The following is a 21,809-nucleotide window of genomic DNA, read 5'->3' on the forward strand; positions in this document are numbered from 1 at the left end:
TAGTCATCAGATCCCAACATCTAGCCTCACAGTTAAGGGAAAAAAAACTTCCTCTTTCAGTAGACACAGTTGTATCACACAAAGATAATTGATGACACAGAGGGGGCAGGGTGGATACCCCAGCAAACCTGAATGTTCTGGTTGATTTTAGAGAGATATTTTGGAAAATGTCTGGGTTTGAGATGGTTTCGACAACAGTCTTCCTTAGCCTTGAGCAACTGGCCCATATTTTAAAAACACAACACCAACTTGAACTTCTAATGGAATACAATATGCTTGTACTTCAGCTAGCATTTAGCCACTACTTTCTTAAAGACTGGTTCACTTTTACCAGAAATATGGGACCCAATCTGTACTTCTGTACTCTAACACAGGAATAAGATATAGTTGACAGAGGTAGTAGGAAGAATAAGCTGCTCTCGCATGACCTGTATTTCAGTAGGTGGAGTAAAAAACACAAGAGGATGTTGATACTGCACACAGAAGGAAGGAGCAAACAAAGGCTCTGCTGGACACACAGTGCTTAAAGAGTCAACTACAAATCAGACAAAAAACACATGGCACTCGTTCATTCTTTTGGATTCAGAAACTGTTTCCATGACAACCACACACAGGAGTCATCCTACAGTTGTGCGTGTGTGTGTATGTGTGCGTGTGCCGATGGATATGCAGACTGGCAGGGTTGTTACAGCAAAGCAGGTAGCTACAGGAAGCAAAGCAGATGGCGCAGTACTGAAGAGAAGCTGAAAGACAAATGAATAGGCATCCAGACAACCTCATGATTCACACCTACCTATGAATTTATCTAAAAACCTTTAATGTTCAATAAGATCCTATTCAGGTCACAGGGTGATGAATAGGCTCAATCACCCTATAATTTTGTTTGAATAACAATAATAATTATTTAAATTTCAACAGGCATACATTACCTCCACAGAATAGACAGTCATTTATGAGAATAACTCTAGATCAGGGGTGTCAAACTGAGGCAGACGAGGTTTTCCACCTCTCCCTGCCTCAGCTCCTGCTGATTACCTTGACCAGGTGTGTCCAGTCAATGACAAGCTGGAAGGGTCAACTGACACAGCTGATGAAGGTGATCGGCAGAGAGAGCTGGAAAACCAGCAGAAACAGCAGCCCTCGAGGACCGGGGCTCAACACATGTGCTCTAGATCTGCTAGAATGAGGACACATGCAAATAGTAACAGCTTTCTTCACAACAAAAACAAATCTCAACTCCACTACTGCTTACCAGGCAGGATAGATACCACTAAAAATGTCATCCTGTATAGTAAATCAAGACCAAATCCAACAAACAATGTAGTGGCCATTAATTACTGTATTTATTTGAGGATGTGATTTGGTTTTGTCATGTTTTTAGACAAATCAACTCAAATGAATCAATGGCTTTTTGACAGGCACATGTGGAAGTGGAACATACACTAAATAGTCACTTTATTAGGTACCCTGTGACATTCAATTCAATCCAATACAGATACTTTGCTGTCAATTTATTTTGCTATGTGCTTATTGAGGTCACAGTGAATTGTGGATAATAATAATATAACAAAATCTAAATTTGGCCCCATCATTACATATATTACACATCAAATATTAGAATATCATATATTTATCTCTAGAAATTAATCAAGATTAGGAATACTGCTAAAATCCTTTCTCAGTGTGATGCTGAAGAACGAATCCATTCATTTGTTACTTCTAGACTGACGTACTGTAACTCCTGCCCAAAAACTACTGTTCTGAATGAAATTGAACTTCTATAAAATTTAAGATAGAATTAAAAATTCTCCTCTTTACTTACAGAGCATTTATTGACAGAGCATTTATTGACAAAGGGCCATCTTATCTTACAGAGCTCGCAGTTTTCATATATATATATATATATATACATATATATATATACATATATATATATATATATATATATATATATATATATATATATATATATATATATATATATATGTATATATATATATGTATATATACATATATATATATATATGTATATGTGTATATATATATATATATATGTATATGTGTATATATATATATGTGTATATATATATATGTATATATATATATATATATATATATATATATATATGCTGTATATATATATATATATACTATATCTATATATATATATCTATATATATAATATATATATATATATATATATATATATATATTGCCAACTGAACACTTTGCTCTCAGAGTTCCTAAATGTAAAATGTAAACGTAGAAGAGCCTTTAGCTACCAAGTTTCTCTTTGGAACCAGCTCCCATTTTATAATAATAATAATAAATTTCATTTATAATGCACTTTATGTTTGCAGTATCCCTTAAAGTGCTACAATTTAACTAGACCCCGTAATCTCTGATGAATAAATAAGTTTTAAGACTGGACTTAAACACGTCCATGGTCTGTGGCATTCTCGAGTGCTCTGGGAGAGCCTTCCACAGCCTCGGTGCAGCTGAGCAAAATGCCCACTTTTCCATAGTACGGAGCTTTAAAGATTGAGAAGAAGGAGTCTCTACTTTTAACACTAAGCTTAAAACTTTCCTTGAAGTATTCCTTTTTGCTAAAGCTTATAGTTAGACATGGCTAGAGGGTCACTTACTTAAGCTGCTATCGCTTTAGCCTGCTTCATGCACCGAGCTCCTCTATTTTCACAAACTTCTATGCACTTACAGGCCATCACTACATGTGATTAACTTTGTGTGTTCTTTTCTCTCACAGTTTCCTTCTCACTCTCAGTCTGTCTCTCTACTTACTGTCAAAAGACATAACCAGAATCAGAGCTGCCTGCCTATTACTGTTGCACTTGTGTCAACTGTCATTCTTGTCTATTCCCTCACCCCAACTGGTCAAGGCAGATGGCTGCCTACACTGAGCCTGGTTTCACTGGAGGTCTCTTCCTTTATACACTATTGTTGGTATTTGGATATATATAGGATTTGTTGAATTATTTATATAGTTGGGTAAGGTCTTTAACGTCACTTAAAAAACCCTTGAACAGGACTTTTGCTGAGAATCTAGACTATACAAATATCTTGTGTAAAAATACCGAAGTGAATATCCATACTTGTTGGATTGGGCCACAGCGTCACACGTTTGACATTTCAGATGAATATGACACAGTTGTTCAAATCAGCTGTGTGGTATATTAAGCAGGTCTACAGAGGCATTTTAGAAATTGTCTTTCGTATATGCAAAAAAGTTTACACCTTAGAGGCACAAACTAGGGCAACCCCACCTGAAAACTTGACACACTTAACATGAAGCTCAGCACCGACCAGCCGAAACAAGAAGACCACATTTCAGCATGCTGACAACCATCAAAGATGCGTTTGGATGGGTTACATGATGATTATAGTTGTTAGGTCTGTAGCATATTATGTAAACTTAAATAATGGCTTGGCTATACTGAACTTCATATACTTCATTTTACAATTCGTAATATGACTTGCATCACGTATAAAACAAAAAACTAGCGGTGTGAAGCTCATTATTGTCCTGTTATGGGCAATTACTACACCAAAAATGCTGTAACCTATATGGAAAAGAAGGGGCGAACATGATTCTCGTGTCATTTGACACCAGTGTCTCTATCCACCGCTTTATTAACAAAAGACGAGAGAAACATACCGTGAAGGAGGCAGCGACGAAACTGCTATTATCGCCTCCTGGAATATTTGGCTTTATTCCGATTAAGCGGCTGAAGTTTCCCCGTTTTTCCAGACAAATCTCGGCTCTGCTTGCTTTTTCTTCCCACTGTTACTCCCTCTGATCAGGATGTAAACGTCGTCCTCGCCGAGAAAACAGAACGGTAGGGTCTCAGACGCTAGGACTGGAACTTTCGCCCATCTGACCAATCGCTTTTCAATATGACAACGCTTTACCGTCATGAGCCAATCGGATTGCTCGTCCAACACCCAGCTGAGTCCTTATTGGTCAAATGAGTATAGAACGCCCAGTTAAAATCACCAAAGCATTGGGCGTCGAGAGCAAGAACAGCCTACTTCACATACTCTGAATTTCCAGCAAACATTAGAAACTGCTAAAACAAAACAGTTTGAATGTTCAATATCCTGACAGCATTGAGATGTCAAGAATATAATATTTCAGGTTAGATTAGTTTTAGTTAGTAGTTATTTAGTCATTAAAATGTTAAACCAGTTCTCTGAAACACAAAGTAAGGTCAAATCTGACAAATGTCTAATAAACCATGAAAAACTGATAAATGGAAAACTGAGAAATCAAAAAAGAATAGAAGAGTGTGTATTTATTATTTTATTAATATATTATTTTTAAATCATGCCTAAAATATGATTTAAATGATCAAGATGTTTAAAATATAAACATCAAATATTTTACTATTTAACCTTTCATGTTAACAACAGAGCACCTCTATTTTATATTTTTTTTTCTGCATTCTGCATAATGTGCTACAGGTAGAGAGAACTTCTTTCCATGTCTGTGGTAAAAGGATAATCAGTGATTACATAGCTCTTGTATCATTGTTGTATCATTTGAAAAGTTAGCAGGTTACACAGCAGCTACAATGTATGATGTTCATTTGTTACAGCAGTAGACAAGAGTCTGGTCCTCAAGTCAAGGGGTTATATCAATTCTCCTAATTGCATCCACATTTTCCTTATGCTACTATTCTTTTCCTTTCTTTATCTGAAAGATGCCATCAGCTGTTTCTCCCCACAGCCATCAGACCATAAAATATATCACTACAGTGATTCACCATGTGTACATAAATAATTATTATTTTGTGGTGCAATAGTTAGTGGTGCAATAACTTACTGGATAACCACTTATGTACATATGTAGATACAACATTCCTTTTCTTTTATCTTAAATCTTATCTCATAAGATAAGATAAGACAAGATCAAGTTCTCATGAGGTTGCATAAATTCCTCCACCATCATTAACTGGGGGCTCAAGCCTACACTCTTTTTCCTGTTAAAACAGGTAGTAAAGTATTAACAAAGTAGAGTACAGGCAGCACAGTTGCCATTATTTAATTGTAGATTAACAGCGCTTTAATGTAGCTGAAATTTACAGTTTGGTACCATTTTAGAAAATACAGCAAAAAAACTGTTATTTTGTACCATAACAATAAAACAACAATATAACAATAAAATGCTGGCCAGTATTTCGCAATTAAGCAATGTATATTTACACCTTTTCCATAATATGTATAGTTTCAGATTTTTATTGTTAAATTAAATACAGTGTATATACTGTTTACACTAGAAAGATTTTTATGTTTTGTAAAACCTGTGGTGGTTACTTTATAACTTACTCTTTACTACATTACACACAGTAAAATTGTGACTTAAATTGGTAATTTGCAATAACTTTGCCTCAAAATGTTTTTCAAAATATGTTTTTATATTAACTTTTTCAAAAAGCTTTACACGTGCAACACACATGCTTCTTTAAAAGAAAATCGGCCATATAAATTAAACCAGTGGTCTGTCTGTCTGAAGTCTAAAAACGTAAACCTAAACAGGGATGCTAGGCAGGGATGAAGAAACCAAAAGCACAGCTCAGGAGGCAGACTTTACTGTCAACAGTTCCAAACACCAGGCAAACCGTTGTCAAAGCAAGCAAAGGTCACAAATCATGAATCCGTGGCACAGACAAGGGTACAGACAGGAACAGGCAAAAACTGGATGCAAATAGCAAGAGTGGAAACACGGTTATACACGGGCTGGGCGATAAACTGCTGGAAGTGCTATGGAAATGTGACAGAGAACCAAGGTGAGTACTAGAGACTATATACAGTACAGAAGCAGAGAGAATGACTGATTGATTACAGCTGGTGAATCATGTGACCGGAAATGTCAAGCAGGAACTAAACGTAAAATAAAACAGGAAATGACAGTAAACAATAAGCGAACACAACTCTAGGGCGAGGGGGTGGGGGGGGGCAAAGCAAAAACACAGCAAGAGGTCCATGAGGTAAGTCCATATAATGATGGAGCAAAACGCAGTCCATAACCTAGGGGAAACAACACAAAGTCTAAACCATCCTCTCAAGGAGGGTGGAGACGAGTAAAGTTTCTGCCCAGCAGCCGCTGGAATCCATAGAGCACGTTAATAAGGAGTGTGACAAATACAGGAGGGAAAGGGAAGGAATGGTGAGGAGTATGAGGGAAGCAGGAATAAAAGATGTGTGTTTGAGAAGTGTGCTGGAAGTTGGAGGATCAGGGAGAGGGGTGGAAGCCTTGTTTCAGTTTTTAAATGTTACTGGGTTGGGGAAAAGAATGAGGGTTAGAGAAATCGACAGGTGGCGGTAGTAAAACAGTGAGGATGCAAGCTACCATTGAACACAAAAGAAGGTATTCCTTTTGTCAGTTTGTTTCCTGTGTCGACTCTCCACCATCTTGAATCTTGTAAGTCCAACCAATGCTTTTGAACTCAGATCTTGTTTTTTTTTTCTGTTGGCTGTGCTCTCGACCTTTGCCTGATCCTGACTGCTGGTTGTCTCATCCCTGCCTGAACTGTTTATTACTGCCCGCCTGTGCACCGACCTCTGCCTTTGATAACGTGTTTTCATTAAAACCACAAAACTGACTGCTGCCTCGTGCTGTGCATTTGGCTCCTGCCTTCCCTGCATTCTGTGACAGAACAATCTGGCCAAGACTTGGACCCAGTCAGCCCCGACCCATCTGAGCTCCGTCTGCATTTCGCGCCTGCCAAGCTGTTTCCAGTTCACATCTCTAATGTCTGCTTCACGTCTTTCCTCCGGTCAAGTCTGTCATTGGTCTCCGGTTCCTCCAACTCCAGTTCGTGTCTCGTCTGATTCCTGTCCAAGCTACCGCTCCAGCTTTTATCAGCCTCCAGATCGTGCTTCGACGCACCATAGCGGACTCCAGCTCATGTTTAGACCCCAGCCCCAGTTTCTCAACCACGTCTCAGCTCCAGCTCCATGCCAGGCTCCAGCTCATGTTCCTGTGACCAACAGTCACGGTTTCTCAGACGGTTCCAGCTACAGCATTGTTGACAGGCCCCCTCTAGTCCTGGTTCCTGATTGGTCCGGTAGTGATCACTGAAGCCCTTGTCCCTGGTGGCCTGGTAAAGCGGACCCCTCTAGCCCTTGATCCTGGTGGTCCGGAGGAGACCATGCCTGCCTTGATTCCTGGTGGTCCAATGGAGGCCACGCCTGTCCTGATTCCTGGACAGGCCAGATCCGGCCCACGGTCCATATGTTTGACAACCCTGCACTAGAGAGGGATAAATTATTACAATTCCTCCATTAGGTGCTTCTGTCTTTGCAATTTAGGCATCCCTGGCAGGGATTGTAAAAATTTTAAAGATCTGCACTGTGGCAATTGGCCTTTGCGCCGTCTGAGGTAGTGTTGTTTGGTTTGCTCTACGTCCCACTTGTTCCTCAGTTCCTGTTTTTGTCATAAATGTAATTGGTTGATGTTCTGCACCTGTGGTGAGTAGTATTGAGTAGTATTGCCTTTTTGTGGATCCTTTGCTTGTTTGTGCCTGGTCGTAAGTTTGGAAGCTGTGCCAACTGTTACAGAGTGTTTATGGAGGAGTTTTTAATGAAGTGGAGTTTTTTTCCTTTGATGTCCTGTTCTTCGAGGTTTGTACCTTGTTCTGGTCAATTCCATGTTAAGGTTTGGTTTGCCGTTTATCAACGGAGCATGTTCAGTTGCAGAGTACAGTGCTGCTGTTTAGTTGTCCTGAGTCAGTGTCTCTTCTGTTTTATGTTTAGTAGTCATGTTTTTCGTAAAAGACAGAAAGTTCGTTCTTCCGTAGTTTAGTGTAGTTAATTGTTTCCTGCATCAGTCGCTTCCGACAGGGGGAGTTCGTAACAAAACACACCATCCATACCAGAACCCAGTCAACCCATAATTTGTTTAGTTTTGTTTTTTAAGGCTAGTTAGCACAGCTGAGTTTTTTATGTGCTAGTTTGTCCGTGTCTTTTTGCTTGTGTTATCTCTTCCTGCTCTGCGTTTTGTTTTATTTTGCACCGGAGTTTGGACTCAAACGATGCGCACTGAAACGTCTTATTTTGCCAGGAAGTTGCAACCATGGGCGCCGGGGTAAAAAGGGTAAAAATTGTTCCATTTATGAAATTAGAATTAGAAATTTAATTTCCTAATTCTCCTATTTACTGTATTATTGAAAATAATGCCCAATATATCAAAATGATACCTGGGCGTGAGATACTACTATACCAATAAAATCTAATTAGAAACGCAGACGTCTGAGATGGAGCTAATCTTTCTGTTTACCTACTAATTCCAGGAAAAAAACATTATCAGAAAAACGCGAATAGGCTTGTCACTATTTCACAAATCGTACATTTGCCTTTTACATTTAAATCTCTCGGGAAATGTCATACTTGAGCTTATATTGTGAAATAATTTAAACGGATGTTGTTCTAGTGCCGGTTGCACCTAACTTGCTAACTGTATCCTGCTTCTATCTACAGTGAAAACATACAGGTAAACGTTCTAGTTATTTCAACTATGTATTTTCCTCTGTTACTGTTATAGCACGGTGGGTTTATATAACACAACACAACAGATATTCTGCCATTATTAAGCTGACTGCAAATATTTGGCACTTACTGGAACACCTTGTGTTTGACGAAGTAAAGTTAATGAATACGGTTAGCCATCGGGGCTAGTCATCGCATAGCTGTTAGCACAGGATTAGCCGTGCTAATAGTAGCAATTTTAGCTTACAGTAGATGTATGCATTTCGCCTCCCTTGTTAAGTGGTCTTAATTTACAAATACATTTTACGCAAGGTAACAACTGACATATGTGACTAGATGTAGTTATAGAGTTAACGCTAACAAGTTATTAACAAAGATAAGGTAAATCATGAAATGTGAGTTTAGTAACTAGCTAACACGAGCTTTGCCGATAAAGCGTCACACCGGACTTGTTTTACATCTCGAATGGTTACAGTTCATCTTGTTGATGGGCACAATCTGAATATCAGTACTACGTTTTAACATATTCTGTTTGTGTAGAAAGGGGTGTCTCTTCATTCGGCCTACGTAATATATTCAAAATGTGCGCATGTGTGTACTTTGTCCAACTTCTTTAAAGTTGTCAACGACAGCAAATGGTAATATTGGCACAGATGAGCAGGAATAATCAGAAGTATGATTACTCGCGTTGTTTAATGTTACACAGACGATACATATCCATATATTGTGGATTGAACATTTTGTATCATCAAAGACGAACTGAAGTCCTAAAATTCAGGGAACAACACACAGCCTAGAGCCAACAGCGCGGTTTAACTTCGCTTTCGATGCGTTTTTTTGGTCCGGTAGACAGGAAACTGCAGTGAAGTTAACCAGTCTAGCACTGGTTCTAGCGCCAGTCGTTAGCGATCTTTATACACTTCATAATAACTACAGCGACACAACAATATCAGCGTTTGGCACTATTGTAAGATAGGGGACATTACTACGTAAAAACACATCCTAGGTTATTTTTTTAGCTCCATATTCTACCAATTAGCCCGCAAGGTGAGCTAGCTTGTTAATAACTTTCGTTAGTTAGCATTACCTTGCTTCTGCCAGTTCATAGCGTGGTTGGTACGTAGCTGAGCCTGGCTATTTTTTATAACAATTATATATAATTGTTGTTTTCTAAGAGTTCTCTTTCTCGTCAAGTTCTAGCTTGTGATAAGAGCTAATGGAGACGACAGTGGTTTGTGAGGTTGATGTGGAGTCCAGAAGAATAGTGGGGGGTAGTGACTCCCCACCAGACCTCGTCAGTCCAACTCAGGTAAACGCTTGTAAAATTAAGTGTGGTATTTTGATCCTTCATTTGTCATACTATTATTATTGTTGTTTTTGTTGTATCTTTTAAGTAATATAAAGCTACAGACAATGTTAGAACACAGCCAAAAAACATTGTTGAATTATGTTTAATATTTCATTAGACATCGAGAAATGGCTTTCATGTTTGAATAAACTCCCTGATTGCATTTGTTTTGAAATATTTTCATTTAATGATGGAATTATATATGTGGTTTTGTTAAAGATCCTTTAATACGCTTTTCTGACTAATTAGCGAACTAACGACTAATGCACTTTTAACGTACTTGGTGTGTATCTACATGCACCTTAGAGTTAGTTTGTAGTATAGAATGTAGTGTAGAATGAGCTGTTCAGCTCTCCCACTAATAAGGGACCTTTTTAAAGGAATTGTATGTATCTGTTGCTGTCACAATATTTTTTTATAAATAGCAAAATAAGTTAGCTAGGTAGTAAAATATTAGGTAAAGTCAGTATTATTTACATATCAAATTTGTACTTACTAACAACACCCACCGCCCCACCCCATACAAGTGTGCAACTTTGTTTATACGGGAGGTTTAATATTTTGAATGATAAAATGCTATGTTTATTCGTGCATTTGAGGTACTAAACCTGTAATTCTGTTGTATCTGATATACCTGGTTGAAAGTGCTGGACAGTTACACATATAAGCTGCTTTGTGGTAATGTGTGTGTGTGTTTACAGGAAGAAGATGCAGAGTTTGGTTTAGGATTGTGCTGTGCCGAGGAGAGGGGAGAAACTCCAGGCAGAGAGGACAGCCCCAGCCATTTGGGAGAGATAGAGCTTGACCCTGGAGGAGACTCCAAGCCCGGGGAGGACAAGGCTTTCGGTGGGGAACACTACCTGTTAAATTCATAACATTACTTGACTGTATTTATCAACATAATGTTCTGAATTTACACAATATTACATCTTTTACTAAGGACATTAAATTTACCCTTTTTTATCAGTTTAAACAATGAACCACATTTTGGAAGAAGATTGTGACTTCATATTGATTTTTTTCATACAGACATCAGAAGTTACATCATATTTATAAAGTGGTACCTGCCAATACTTTCACATCTGACCACAAAAGTTGTTTGCTGCTTTTGTAGTTGAGTACATAACTGCATCATCAGTTTTCCTTTTTCTGCTGTGACATTTGTTCCAGGGAAGGAAGTTACTCTTTTAATGCAGGCCCTGAACTCCCTAGCAACTCCTGAAGAGAAACTGGCTGCATTGTGCAAGAAATATGCAGATCTGGTATGCTGACATTCAAAGTTGTACTTCATGATTCTGACACAACATATATTTTAATAATAAATCCGGTAATAATGGCAAAAATGATAGGCCAAGCATGCCAAACTAGGTTGATAAGAAAATTATTCTCACTAATATACCGTATTTAAACTGTTGGATCTGAACGGTGTAAAGTGATTGTGATTTTTAGCCCATAAAAATCTATAAATTAGCTATTAGCTATTTTTAAATAAATTATTACAGTGTAAGCCACTGGATTCAGAGCGCATGAAAACACTAGTGGCTTATAGTCCAGAAATTATGTTTTGTTTTTGAATTTTGAGGATTTGTTGTGGAACAGTTTTAAGTAAGCACTTTTTAATTAACATTACACACTTTACAGCATTAAATGACAAAATCTTTTAAAATGACCTAGAATAAGACATTTTATATAGTTACACTGTATTCTCTATACACTGTAACATTCCTGTACAACACAGAGGTGTTTAAGGTCTTGGCATTTTTAAGGCATGCCTGTACAGGACCAGAGCAGGCTTGCAAAGTGTACCTAATATTTTATCATAAGACATGTGCACAAAGGCAAATGTTAGGTCCACTTACAACAAGATAAACATAAAAACAGCGGTCGTCTTCACTCTTGGCTTGTCGACTTTGTGTCTTAAGTTGGAAGAGAGTCGCTGTATGCAGAAGCGCCTGAAAGCCCTTCAGAAGAAGCAGTCTCAGATAGTGAAGGAGAGGATCCACCTGCAGGGAGAGCACAGCAAGGCCATTCTGGCCCGCAGCAAGTTGGAAAGCCTCTGTAGGGAACTGCAGAGACACAACAAAACACTAAAGGTACCACATTTAACATGCATCTTAGAACGCTGGTAGTTTAGTGCAGTAAGATTGATGCTCCTTGTCATTGTAAGTTTCATTTGACCTTTTGCTTTAGCTTTAGGAGCACTAATATTAACTTTATTTTTGCACATTTGTCTTTATTTTTCTTAAACGGCTTTTTGCTTTTTCCCCATTTCCACACTTGTTATCTAACAGGAAGAAAATGCCCAGCGGTCAAGGGAGTATGAGGAGCAGAGAAAGGAAGCCATGCTGCACTTTCAAATGACTTTGAGTGATATTGAAATGCAGATGGAGCAGCATAGCTCTCACAACACCAAGCTAAGGGAGGAGAACATCGAACTTGCTGATAAGCTGAAAAAGCTAATTGAGCAGTATGAGCTCAGAGAGGAGGTAACATAGCAAAATGCTAATTCAAACACTTGGCTAAGAAAAGGTCCAAAAGGAAAAGATACATTTCTGTAAACATTGTGATCACTGAAGAAATTCATACCAAGGGAGTTTGGCTTCTGTTGGAAATCAGACTGCAGAATATAAAGAACTGACTAAAGCTGAGAGTCTGTTGACCAAAACTGAAAAGAATATTGGATTTGATATAGCTCTGTTAATAAATGATGGTGTTAGTAACCAAATGTAACAAAACAACAATTCTGATTACAGATGCTTAAATCGGAGCACATAAATTGTGATGTTTGTTCTTGTTGCAGCATATAGATAAAGTGTTTAAACATAAGGAGCTGCAGCAGCAGCTGATGGACGCCAAGCTGCAAAGAATCACAGAGATGATGAAGGAGGTGGAGGAGAAGCAACAGAGAGAGAGAAACTTTGTAAGTACAAGTACTGGGACAGCAGCTAATGTATATTGTGATAAGGAATTGATTAGACAATAATTTTGTTTTGGTTAATTAGATATGAGTTGCTTTGCACGTGTCGTGTATTTTGATGTTCCGACATTGTTAGAGAGTTCACACAGACTCAACTTTTATGCTCAAATTAACACATGAATTTATTACATAGAATGAAATAGTACAATCACAGAATAATCATGAGAGAGGTGGTGGCCGAATTCACCTGGAGGTTCGTCTGCAGAACAAACTGAGAGGTCGGAAAAGGTCAGCTGGATGACTGCAGCAGACCCTCTGCGAAGCACTCTAAGAAACATCTCCCAATGCCCACTTTTTAAAGCTGTGTTGTTTATGCAACCAGCGAGTGCCTACGTGTCCATCGAAAGTCCATGTTTACTCAGCTGCAGCAGTTTATTTGTTTTAGTGGCCAACCTGACACCACGGTCAACTTGACATTTGTTGCAATGGACAGAAATAACTCCATAGGAGGAACAGAATTTACCACAAACTTTCCCCCTCAATGGACAGACAAATGTCCATTAAAGCTAAGCCCAATTTACTTTACTGCCTTAAACCAGTGATAAGCACTAGCAAGGTCCCAACCCATTTTAAGTGTCGTTTAACCTTAGCAATGTGGACACATAAATCACTTAAAATAGCCAAATTTATCCTACTGCTAATACAGGACTTTTCAGGGCAGCCAGCTTGATGACCTCCGAACATTTCACAGGTGAATCCGGTACCTGCCTCTAAAAATAAACACAAAAACAAATTACTGACAAGTTTACAAACACACTTGGACCATTTTTACTAAACATCAATCTTAGGGTTCCCCATTTCCCCCTCTGATACTTTAACACAGTGGTTCAGATGATACCAGGTGGGAGAGCCTTTAACTTGAACTTCTCTTGAGGTCGTCTTGACCAACATGTTGGGACCTTCTTGTCGGGCATGGTCCCACGTTCTCCTAAAACCGGATCCCCAGGTTTCAACTTCAGCTCCAGCTCGTCCTCTGCCTAGGACGTCTCTTTTTGCCTAGGCTCTTCTTTCAGCTCCAACAGGTGATCCTCACACGCAGCAACAGTCAGTCTTGAAGGTCTGTGCTGCCACGTCGTTCCGCCTCCTATAGATGTGTTGGTCCGCGCAGCCCCACAATATTAGGTGGGTGAGAAGTCTTGGTCTAGCTGGAATTGGTTTAATTGGACTCTCCATCGGCTCCTTCGGCTCCAGTGGCTCCTTCCATCATGGTTGTTCTGGAAGTTGTGGCACTGCACCCTCTGCGTTGTCCTGGGAAGCCCATCTGATGCCTAGCCTCTCTGCTAGCCGACCCAGTTGGCCCAGCTCACTTGTGGCCCTCACACCAAGTCACTCACTTCCAGACTGTCCAGGGCTTCAGCACTCCTCTGCTGCGTCATCCTCTGTCCCCCTCAGACTGGTGCTCCAGCTTGACCTGAGAGCTGATAGCTGAGAGGCAGAAAGCTCTGCACCATAGTGCAGCATAAACCATCCTACAGAGCTAGGGTTAGAGTGAATAGAACATATGGCTTACTTTTTGTCCCAGGCCGTCGTGTAGAAATCAGAAAATGCGAGAATATAAAATAACCAATTTGTAGCAGGTCAGAAGGCCCTGAGTGACCTCTCAGTTCTTTCTGCAGAATAGAAGACCCTCTTCTGATACTGAAGTAACCTGTGGACAGAGGTTAGGGGTAGGAGAGAAATCGGTTCGGTTAGGCAAGAAAATCAGTTTAAGCGAGGTGTTTATGCTGACACAGTTTCTCCACTGCTGCTCCGCCTAAAGAGAAGGGTTGAAGATGTTAATGTGAGCTTCCTGTGTACAACAACACACTGAGATGCAGAATGAAAATGGTTAAACCCTCATTATATAAAATCAACAACAATAAACATTATTGACATGTGTCATGGTCAGTCCGTAGAGCATATATCAGTCAGTCATGTCACTGTCGTGAGCTCAGGGTTTTTATCGTGCACGTGAGCTAAGAGAGAGCCCTCTTGCTCTATGAGAACTATAATTTAGAAAGGCTAGCCTGTGACCTTGTTCTGCTAAATGAGTTAGCAGTGTCACTCAGGGCCCATCAGTGATCCGGAGTTTCATCTTCTTTGACCTCTTCTTTCCTGCAATGGAACAACACAGCACTCCTGCGTTTGTTAATTATCTGTTTTACATAAAAACGTAGGTCACTGGTTGATGCATTAAACACTATTCTGTCAAGCAAAGCTTCATGCAATGTTAGTTTTATGCGTTCTGCATATTTTTTTTTACAAGCTACATCCTGAAATGCAAGGTTCACAGCACTATTTCCTCTCTCTATTGTCAACATTTACACTTTCCCTTTCCTTCACTCCTTGACCTCCTTTCCTCCCTCACATACTGTACCATGCTACCATCTCTTTTTCTCTCACTCCACTAGGAATCCTGCTGAGATCATCCTATTCTCAAGCTATTTACACTCCAAGTTAACATTTGAACCGACTGAACCCCAACTTTTGAACCAACAGGCCTCCTTCGAATAAGTTCGCCAACTTGGGATGAGACACAACAGAAACAGAATAGAAGAATAGTCCCACAGCAGACGCCACACATACAAGTCTCCTGTCATTCATTTTCATTTTCATACTTCCCATACACACATACTGCATCCAAGTGATTATACAAATTACTAATTTAGAAAGTGAGGACAATCGAATCGCTAACTTAAGATGGGCACATTAGTACAACCCCTAAAAATCATTTCTTACCCTTACTTATCTATCCTTACTGGGACTTAATAAACTAAGTGAAATTAAGAAACTTATACAGCATCTAAACTTCAAGGTTACACCCTCGATGTCAGCTGACAGCTAAACAAGAAGGATTGAGCTTTAGTGACTAACCTGATGAAGAACACAGAATCACTGCGATAAAACTTATTTAATTCAGGAAGTGCTGTAAATGCATGCACTAAGTGACTCTATGACGAAATTAACATACAGACTAAATAAGCTGCATTCTCACAACCTATCAGAGATGACACATTAGACATAACACAACCTGTTGAACCTGTTGCACAAAGCAATAAACCTAGAAACACAAACAACCCCACAATCACTACTGCATCTAATTGTAATTTCCCCCGTGACTATCTGAGTCTCTAATGACACCATACTGTAACAACTGTGGATAAAAACTACAACTAAAATATTTTAACTTACTAAAGAAAGTTCATATAAACCCACATACAGCCAAACCTCTTGGAGGATAAAACACAGTCAACCACTGAGCATCAGGTGAAGCATTTCAACAGTAGAGTGAGTGAATTGGGAACTTTATTTTGAAATAAAGTTGAACTTTATTTTGAAATATTCTCCATACTGTACCTCTCCCTTTCCTTGTAAAATTGAAATATTTTATTTTATTTTATTCATTTATTTATTTTAAGCTTTTGGCAGCTTTAAGGACTGAGTTATTTTCACCAATTCGACTTATTTATTTTGTTTTTAAAAATTTAGATATTTGTCTGAGTCTCAAAGTACTAAAGTGTGCAGCAAGGTGAGAACACAGATTCAGAGGCCTCTGGCTTTTTGGCTTTTGATAACATCCATTGACACAGTTCATATCTGACAGCCTGCACTGTCTCAGTGGCCCTGCTTGAGCCTCAGCCTTCCTTGGCCGTCCAGGTGGACTCTTGTTCCATCACTGGCTTTGCACATGTCCATACCTCCCACACTGGAAGCAGTTCACAGTTTTTCCACAGCATCCTCGTCTTGCTCCTCGGCCTGGAGGAGTCCCTCCTCTCCTCATAGGAGGTCGTCTTGTCCACCCTCCTGGTAGAATGTACATCACCTGAGGTGTGGCCATGCCTGGTGGTGTAGGTGGGGTCTGAGGCACGCTGGCTGGTTGAGCAGACACCATCCTCGTCTCTCTTTTCTCCCCCTCTTTTCGCTGCTGCAGGCGTGTTGCTTCTTTCACTGCCTCCTTTGCCTGCTTCTGACGCAGCTCAACAGCATGAATCACATGGTCAGTTATTTGTTCTACTGACATGTTGCACAGTTCCACAGTGTCATTTAGATCCTTCTGATCTGGTCTTGAAGGCCAGGGCAGATTTTGACACTTTGCCCTTTTGACCAGCAGAGGAAGTCCATCAGAAACCTCATTTACCCGTCCGTCACCCACACACACTGATTCCTCATCTGACTCAGCCCACAGTGATCTACCTGCTCTGTCACGCAGATCACTTTCACTGCAGGAATTTCCAATTGAAATTTTCAGTTTTTAAATAAACGTCGGGCAGTTCTAATAACTCATCCCTCTCCACTGCCCTGTCTGTCCCTTCTAGATCAGCTACTGGGTGAACTGGCTTCTTTGTCCTTCCAGGTTTTGTTTCTTCTGCATCCATCTGGGACGCATCTGAAAGAGACTTAATTATAGTGATATGATTAGATTGATTATTACAACATTGAGCCGTCTTTTTGCCCATCATTTTTAAACAGCTAATAAAATGCAACACTGCCTTTTCTCGTTCCCGTTTAAGGCCTAACTTCACAGATTTGATCTTAACCCACTGCGTCAGATCAAATGTCCCCTCTGTTGGCCAGGGTGACGTAGCTTTATGCGTCCGCTTATTCTATTTCTTCGAATACTTCTGAATCTCCTGAGAAAAGAGTATATGACATACTTAAATGGACCGACCAGGAATGAATGTTAATGGACTTATTATAGGTGTTTTATCCTACTTAGTTGACTTATTTGACTTCCTGCTCTGGGCAGTATTCACACACACACACACACATTCACACGCACACACATGAGAAGTGAACACGCGAAGAGGAACAAAACTAACGTCTCCAGGCCCAATTTGGAGTCCCAATTCACTCCTCCCCCCTTTTTCTTTTTTAACCAAACCAGGAGGCCGCAATCTGCACACACTCTGTGACCTGCTTGACCAGTCCCAACCACAGTGTGGAAACATCGTTCTAAAATATGCAGATTATTTCAAACAATGATTACCCCAATGTCCACACAGGACACTAAAAAAATATTAGAATTATCAAAAATGATAGAATGATCAAAACGTTCGAAAGTGTAATCTACACAGCACTCACCCCACGGCTCTTCCCAGACTGTTCAAAAACAAACAAACACACACACAGACACTGAACAGCGAGGCTTTATCTCCCCGTTACACACACACTCTCTGCTCCAAAGGACCAAAAGGGAACGCACACTGTCAATTATTAACACACACTCAAGGTTTTTTTTTTTTACAGACACAGACTCAAATGTTATTACCTCGACACCTGTTAATTATTATTACACCGCAACAACTTAGCACTTATCACACTATCCTTAAATGCATTAACATATACTAAACATATACTCACCCCAACTTAACTATACTTGCGCAATACTGACACATCGACACACTGCAGTTCAACACACAATAAACAAAAAGCGCTTTTACCGGTTATCCCTATGTTACCAGGCCTCACAAACCTTGGGAAGCTCTACACTTGGATTGATCCGTTCCAAGCTTAATGTAGATTCCCAATACATTACACAAGCCTACAGTGCCTAATAAATTTCGATTCTATCGAGCAGGTCAAATTTACCGAATTTCACAACCCGTTGCACTGAGGCCGCACTGTCTACCGACGCCGGTACCGTACGTCTTCCCCTTTAATTTAACAGCCGCTCAACGAGGTATGGTTCAGTGACCCCGCTCAATACCTGGACCAAATTTTCCAGCGTCGACACAGAACTTACACAGCCTTAAATTTATTTTATCCGAATGCAGACTACAACGCCCGTACTTTAGATTTTTCAAACGTCGCCTGCCTCAAGTTAACCTACGTAACTTCTAGAGGTCAATAGGCCATGTCATTTTTTCCCCAAGCGCAAGATAGCACATACACACACAGCAGTTGGTTATGCAAAGCAGCTATTTACAGCAGTATAAGTAAGCACAGGTAAATTCTCCACCGCCTCTCTTTGTCTCTCCCACACAGATACTTTACTAGGAGCAGCCAAATCAGAATTTAATGATCAGATTTCTCTAATCTTACCAACATCTGCTCACACTGTCCCGAACACAGAGAATCGTCACGTAAAAGCTTTAAGCGCTATTTACCTTCACTGATGACGACGGTCGTGCGTCCGGGCCAGTCCGGACAAATGTTGGTTCTGGACAAGGCTCCTCACGCCTGTGTTCGTGACGCCATTCTGTCGTGTATTTTGATGTTCCGACATTGTTAGAGAGTTCACACAGACTCAACTTTTATGCTCAAATTAACACATGAATTTATTACATAGAATGAAATAGTACAATCACAGAATAATCATGAGAGAGGTGGTGGCCGAATTCACCTGGAGGTTCGTCTGCAGAACAAACTGAGAGGTCGGAAAAGGTCAGCTGGATGACTGCAGCAGACCCTCTGCGAAGCACTCTAAGAAACATCTCCCAATGCCCACTTTTTAAAGCTGTGTTGTTTATGCAACCAGCGAGTGCCTACGTGTCCATCGAAAGTCCATGTTTACTCAGCTGCAGCAGTTTATTTGTTTTAGTGGCCAACCTGACACCACGGTCAACTTGACATTTGTTGCAATGGACAGAAATAACTCCATAGGAGGAACAGAATTTACCACACACGTTATAAATGTATAAAACCACAAAACAAGCATTGAGTCTTGTTTACTTTAATACTCCAGCTGCTGAAGGATGCTACGGAGTCCAGACGAAAGTGTGAACTGATGAAGGAGCAAGAAACACAGCTCAAACAGCAGGTGGCTATTTGCACAGTAAATTATATTTTATGTAGCGGCTTTACGGCTGGTCAGCTAAAACTTTTGTAACAAACACGTCTTCTTTGTTCTTATACCTCAGCTCTCCTTGTACATGGACAAGTTTGAGGAGTTTCAAAGTACTTTGGCCAAAAGCAATGAGGTCTTCACCACTTTCAGACAAGAAATGGAGAAAGTGAGAAACAGTGTTGCTACCTCTGACAGATCTCTGTCTCACTGTTTTCCCAGGTAGCTTTCAACTGTCTATATCTTTTATCTAGATGACCAAGAAGATCAAGAAGCTAGAGAAGGAAACAACACAGTGGAGGACTAAATGGGAGAGTAACAACCAGGCTCTCCTGCAGATGGCTGAGGAGGTGACCTTAATATTCCTTTTCTTTCTTTTCTCCTGTGGGTAGTTGAATTGTTTAAAGTAAGAAAAGAAAATTGATTGAATATTTTGGAAATTATGTTATGATATCCCTACTGAAGTTCTTTTTAAGTTTCAAAATTCATGGCCTCCACTAGGTTGTGAATCCTAAAATGTAAATGTGATACTTTAGTTTGTAGAGATCTTGCTTTGTGGGAGTCTTTAAAACCAGTGTTCTCCATTTTAGTTGATACAGTATTAGAGTGGAGCTTCTCGCAAAGGATCTTCATTAGACAAATATAGACACAGTGCAAATAATTGCTCATGAAACATGGTGCTGTTTTGTAGAAGACTCTGCGTGATGGCCATTTCAAAGCCCTGCAAGGAAAACTGGAGCTGCTGGAGAGGTTGTGTAGAGCACTGCAGAAGGAGAGAAATGACCTTAACTACCAACTCGGCCTTCTTCAGGGACAGGGAAACAAAGACATCCCAGCACCCCTTGAAGACCAGCCACAGATACCTTCAGCTAGCCAGGGGGAAGATAATGACGCGATGGGCTCAGGACAGAGTAATGAGCTGGAGAAAGAGTATGTTGACCAAGCACCCAGACTGACGGAACTGGACTCCTCACTGGCCACAGCTGAAAAAAACACTACTACTGTGATGATAAGTCAGTCGGCAAAAACCGCAAACACACAGTAGGATTGAGTCAATCCTTTGCTGTGGGAGTGAGTGTGACATCAGGGAGATAGTGGGTGAATCATATTAGCAGAATAGTGAAGTGTTGTTTTGTCGAAGGAAAAAAAAAGTAATTTTTGTCAAATCAGATTTCTAAATTCATACAGAAGTCTAACAGCCTCAGCTTTGCCACTCTCACCCCACATACCCTGTCAGAGTGTTAGGCTAGTGATGCTGATTTTGGTATTTCACAACATGTGATACTGCCCTGGGGTTTATTCATGGTCTGTCAGAACTAAGTCATAAGATGTGCTGTCAAATAGCAAAAGCATTATGCTTAATGCAAAGAGGTAAAGACCTCAATAGGACTCTTGCAGCATTCCGTGTTTAGCAAAGCATGTATAATGTTCAGAGGATGGCACTGGCAGTGATGCACACAGTCCATCAAGTATGAACTTCTTTAAAACTGCTCATGCTGTAAAAGCCAGTTTTGTAGGTGGAAAGGCTGTTTTCTTTTTAGGGTTGTTTTGTGTCAGTTTGGTAAGAGTAGCTAAAAACAGTAAATGAGAGCTTTTGTAAGGAAGCTGAATGTAAACCAACAAATGTTGCCATTTTTTACTGAACCTTTGTCCTTCAATTTAGAGTTAACCTGATTTAGTTTTAGACTCTACTTTTGTTGCTATTCAAAAAGATTTATATTTTGATAAAATAGAAAATAAAGATTATGACATGAAATTGAGTCTACTCATTCTAGATTTATTTTTATTTTTCAGTCTAAAATAATTTATGGGCTCTTCTTTATTAATTCTAATCCTAATATTATTTGTTGTTAATTTGCCCCTTAATAGTACAGGTTCACAAAGGAAGATGGACAACATTCTTTTCAAAGGGCCTCATCAGTTTTTACTTTAGTTTTAGCCATGTGTCATTTAGAATTGAACTATGGGATACGTTCTGAATCATTATCAACCACTCACACATATATAAATTATATTAGAACACATTTGTATGTCATGTCAGGTTTGGGCGTTTTTATGTTTTATAACTTTCTACTGGAAGAAACCCGAATGTGATTGTTGCTTTTATAATTAATTTGAATAAAAATATGTTCATTTCCTTTTGTGGTGCATAGTCATAGGAGCTAGTTGCAGTTTGCTAATGAGTAAACTCTGTTAATTGGGGCAAATGTAGGATA

At 39.7% G+C, this 21,809-nt stretch overlaps 2 protein-coding genes across 5 annotated transcripts in view; one reads left to right on the forward strand and one right to left on the reverse strand.

The window, feature by feature from the left end:
- ccdc102a (coiled-coil domain containing 102A) overlaps nucleotides 1-3,869 on the reverse strand; it is a 34,063-nt gene extending 30,194 nt beyond the window's left edge. The window contains exon 1 of one of the 2 annotated variants that reach the window (XR_005897440.2): nucleotides 3,674-3,869. The gene's annotated coding sequence lies outside the window, so the exon portion shown is untranslated. The remainder of the gene's footprint in view (nucleotides 1-3,673) is intronic. The other variant, XM_029144468.3, reaches the window with a different exon arrangement.
- Nucleotides 3,870-7,496: 3,627 nt separating this feature from the next.
- txlng (taxilin gamma) lies at nucleotides 7,497-21,353 on the forward strand. Of its 3 annotated transcripts, none has more exons than XM_029143440.3 (11): nucleotides 7,497-7,641; nucleotides 9,700-9,814; nucleotides 10,555-10,699; nucleotides 11,024-11,115; nucleotides 11,776-11,946; nucleotides 12,145-12,339; nucleotides 12,654-12,773; nucleotides 19,495-19,569; nucleotides 19,670-19,762; nucleotides 19,848-19,943; nucleotides 20,285-21,353. In XM_029143440.3, exons 2-11 carry the CDS (start codon nucleotides 9,722-9,724, stop codon nucleotides 20,636-20,638), a joined length of 1,434 nt encoding a protein of 477 aa, XP_028999273.1. In that variant the 5' UTR covers nucleotides 7,497-7,641; nucleotides 9,700-9,721; the 3' UTR covers nucleotides 20,639-21,353. The 3 variants fall into 3 exon arrangements, with proteins under 3 accessions (XP_028999273.1, XP_028999274.1, XP_028999272.1); XM_029143441.3 differs by lacking the exon at nucleotides 7,497-7,641 and adding an exon at nucleotides 7,970-8,113; XM_029143439.3 differs by lacking the exon at nucleotides 7,497-7,641 and adding an exon at nucleotides 8,378-8,509.
- The last annotated feature ends 456 nt before the right edge of the window (nucleotides 21,354-21,809 follow it).

This window comes from Betta splendens, chromosome 3 (genome assembly GCF_900634795.4).
Source record: "Betta splendens chromosome 3, fBetSpl5.4, whole genome shotgun sequence".
Taxonomy (NCBI): Eukaryota; Metazoa; Chordata; class Actinopteri; order Anabantiformes; family Osphronemidae; genus Betta; species Betta splendens.

Excerpts from the sequence above, each read along its gene's own strand:
- txlng (XM_029143440.3), top strand. The coding sequence starts at position 9,722 with ATGGAGACGACAGTGGTTTGTGAGGTTGATGTGGAGTCCAGAAGAATA. Across the intron at positions 11,947-12,144 it reads GACACAACAAAACACTAAAG|GAAGAAAATGCCCAGCGGTC; the intron begins GTACCACATTTA and ends GTTATCTAACAG. Across the intron at positions 12,774-19,494 it reads AACAGAGAGAGAGAAACTTT|CTGCTGAAGGATGCTACGGA; the intron begins GTAAGTACAAGT and ends TTAATACTCCAG.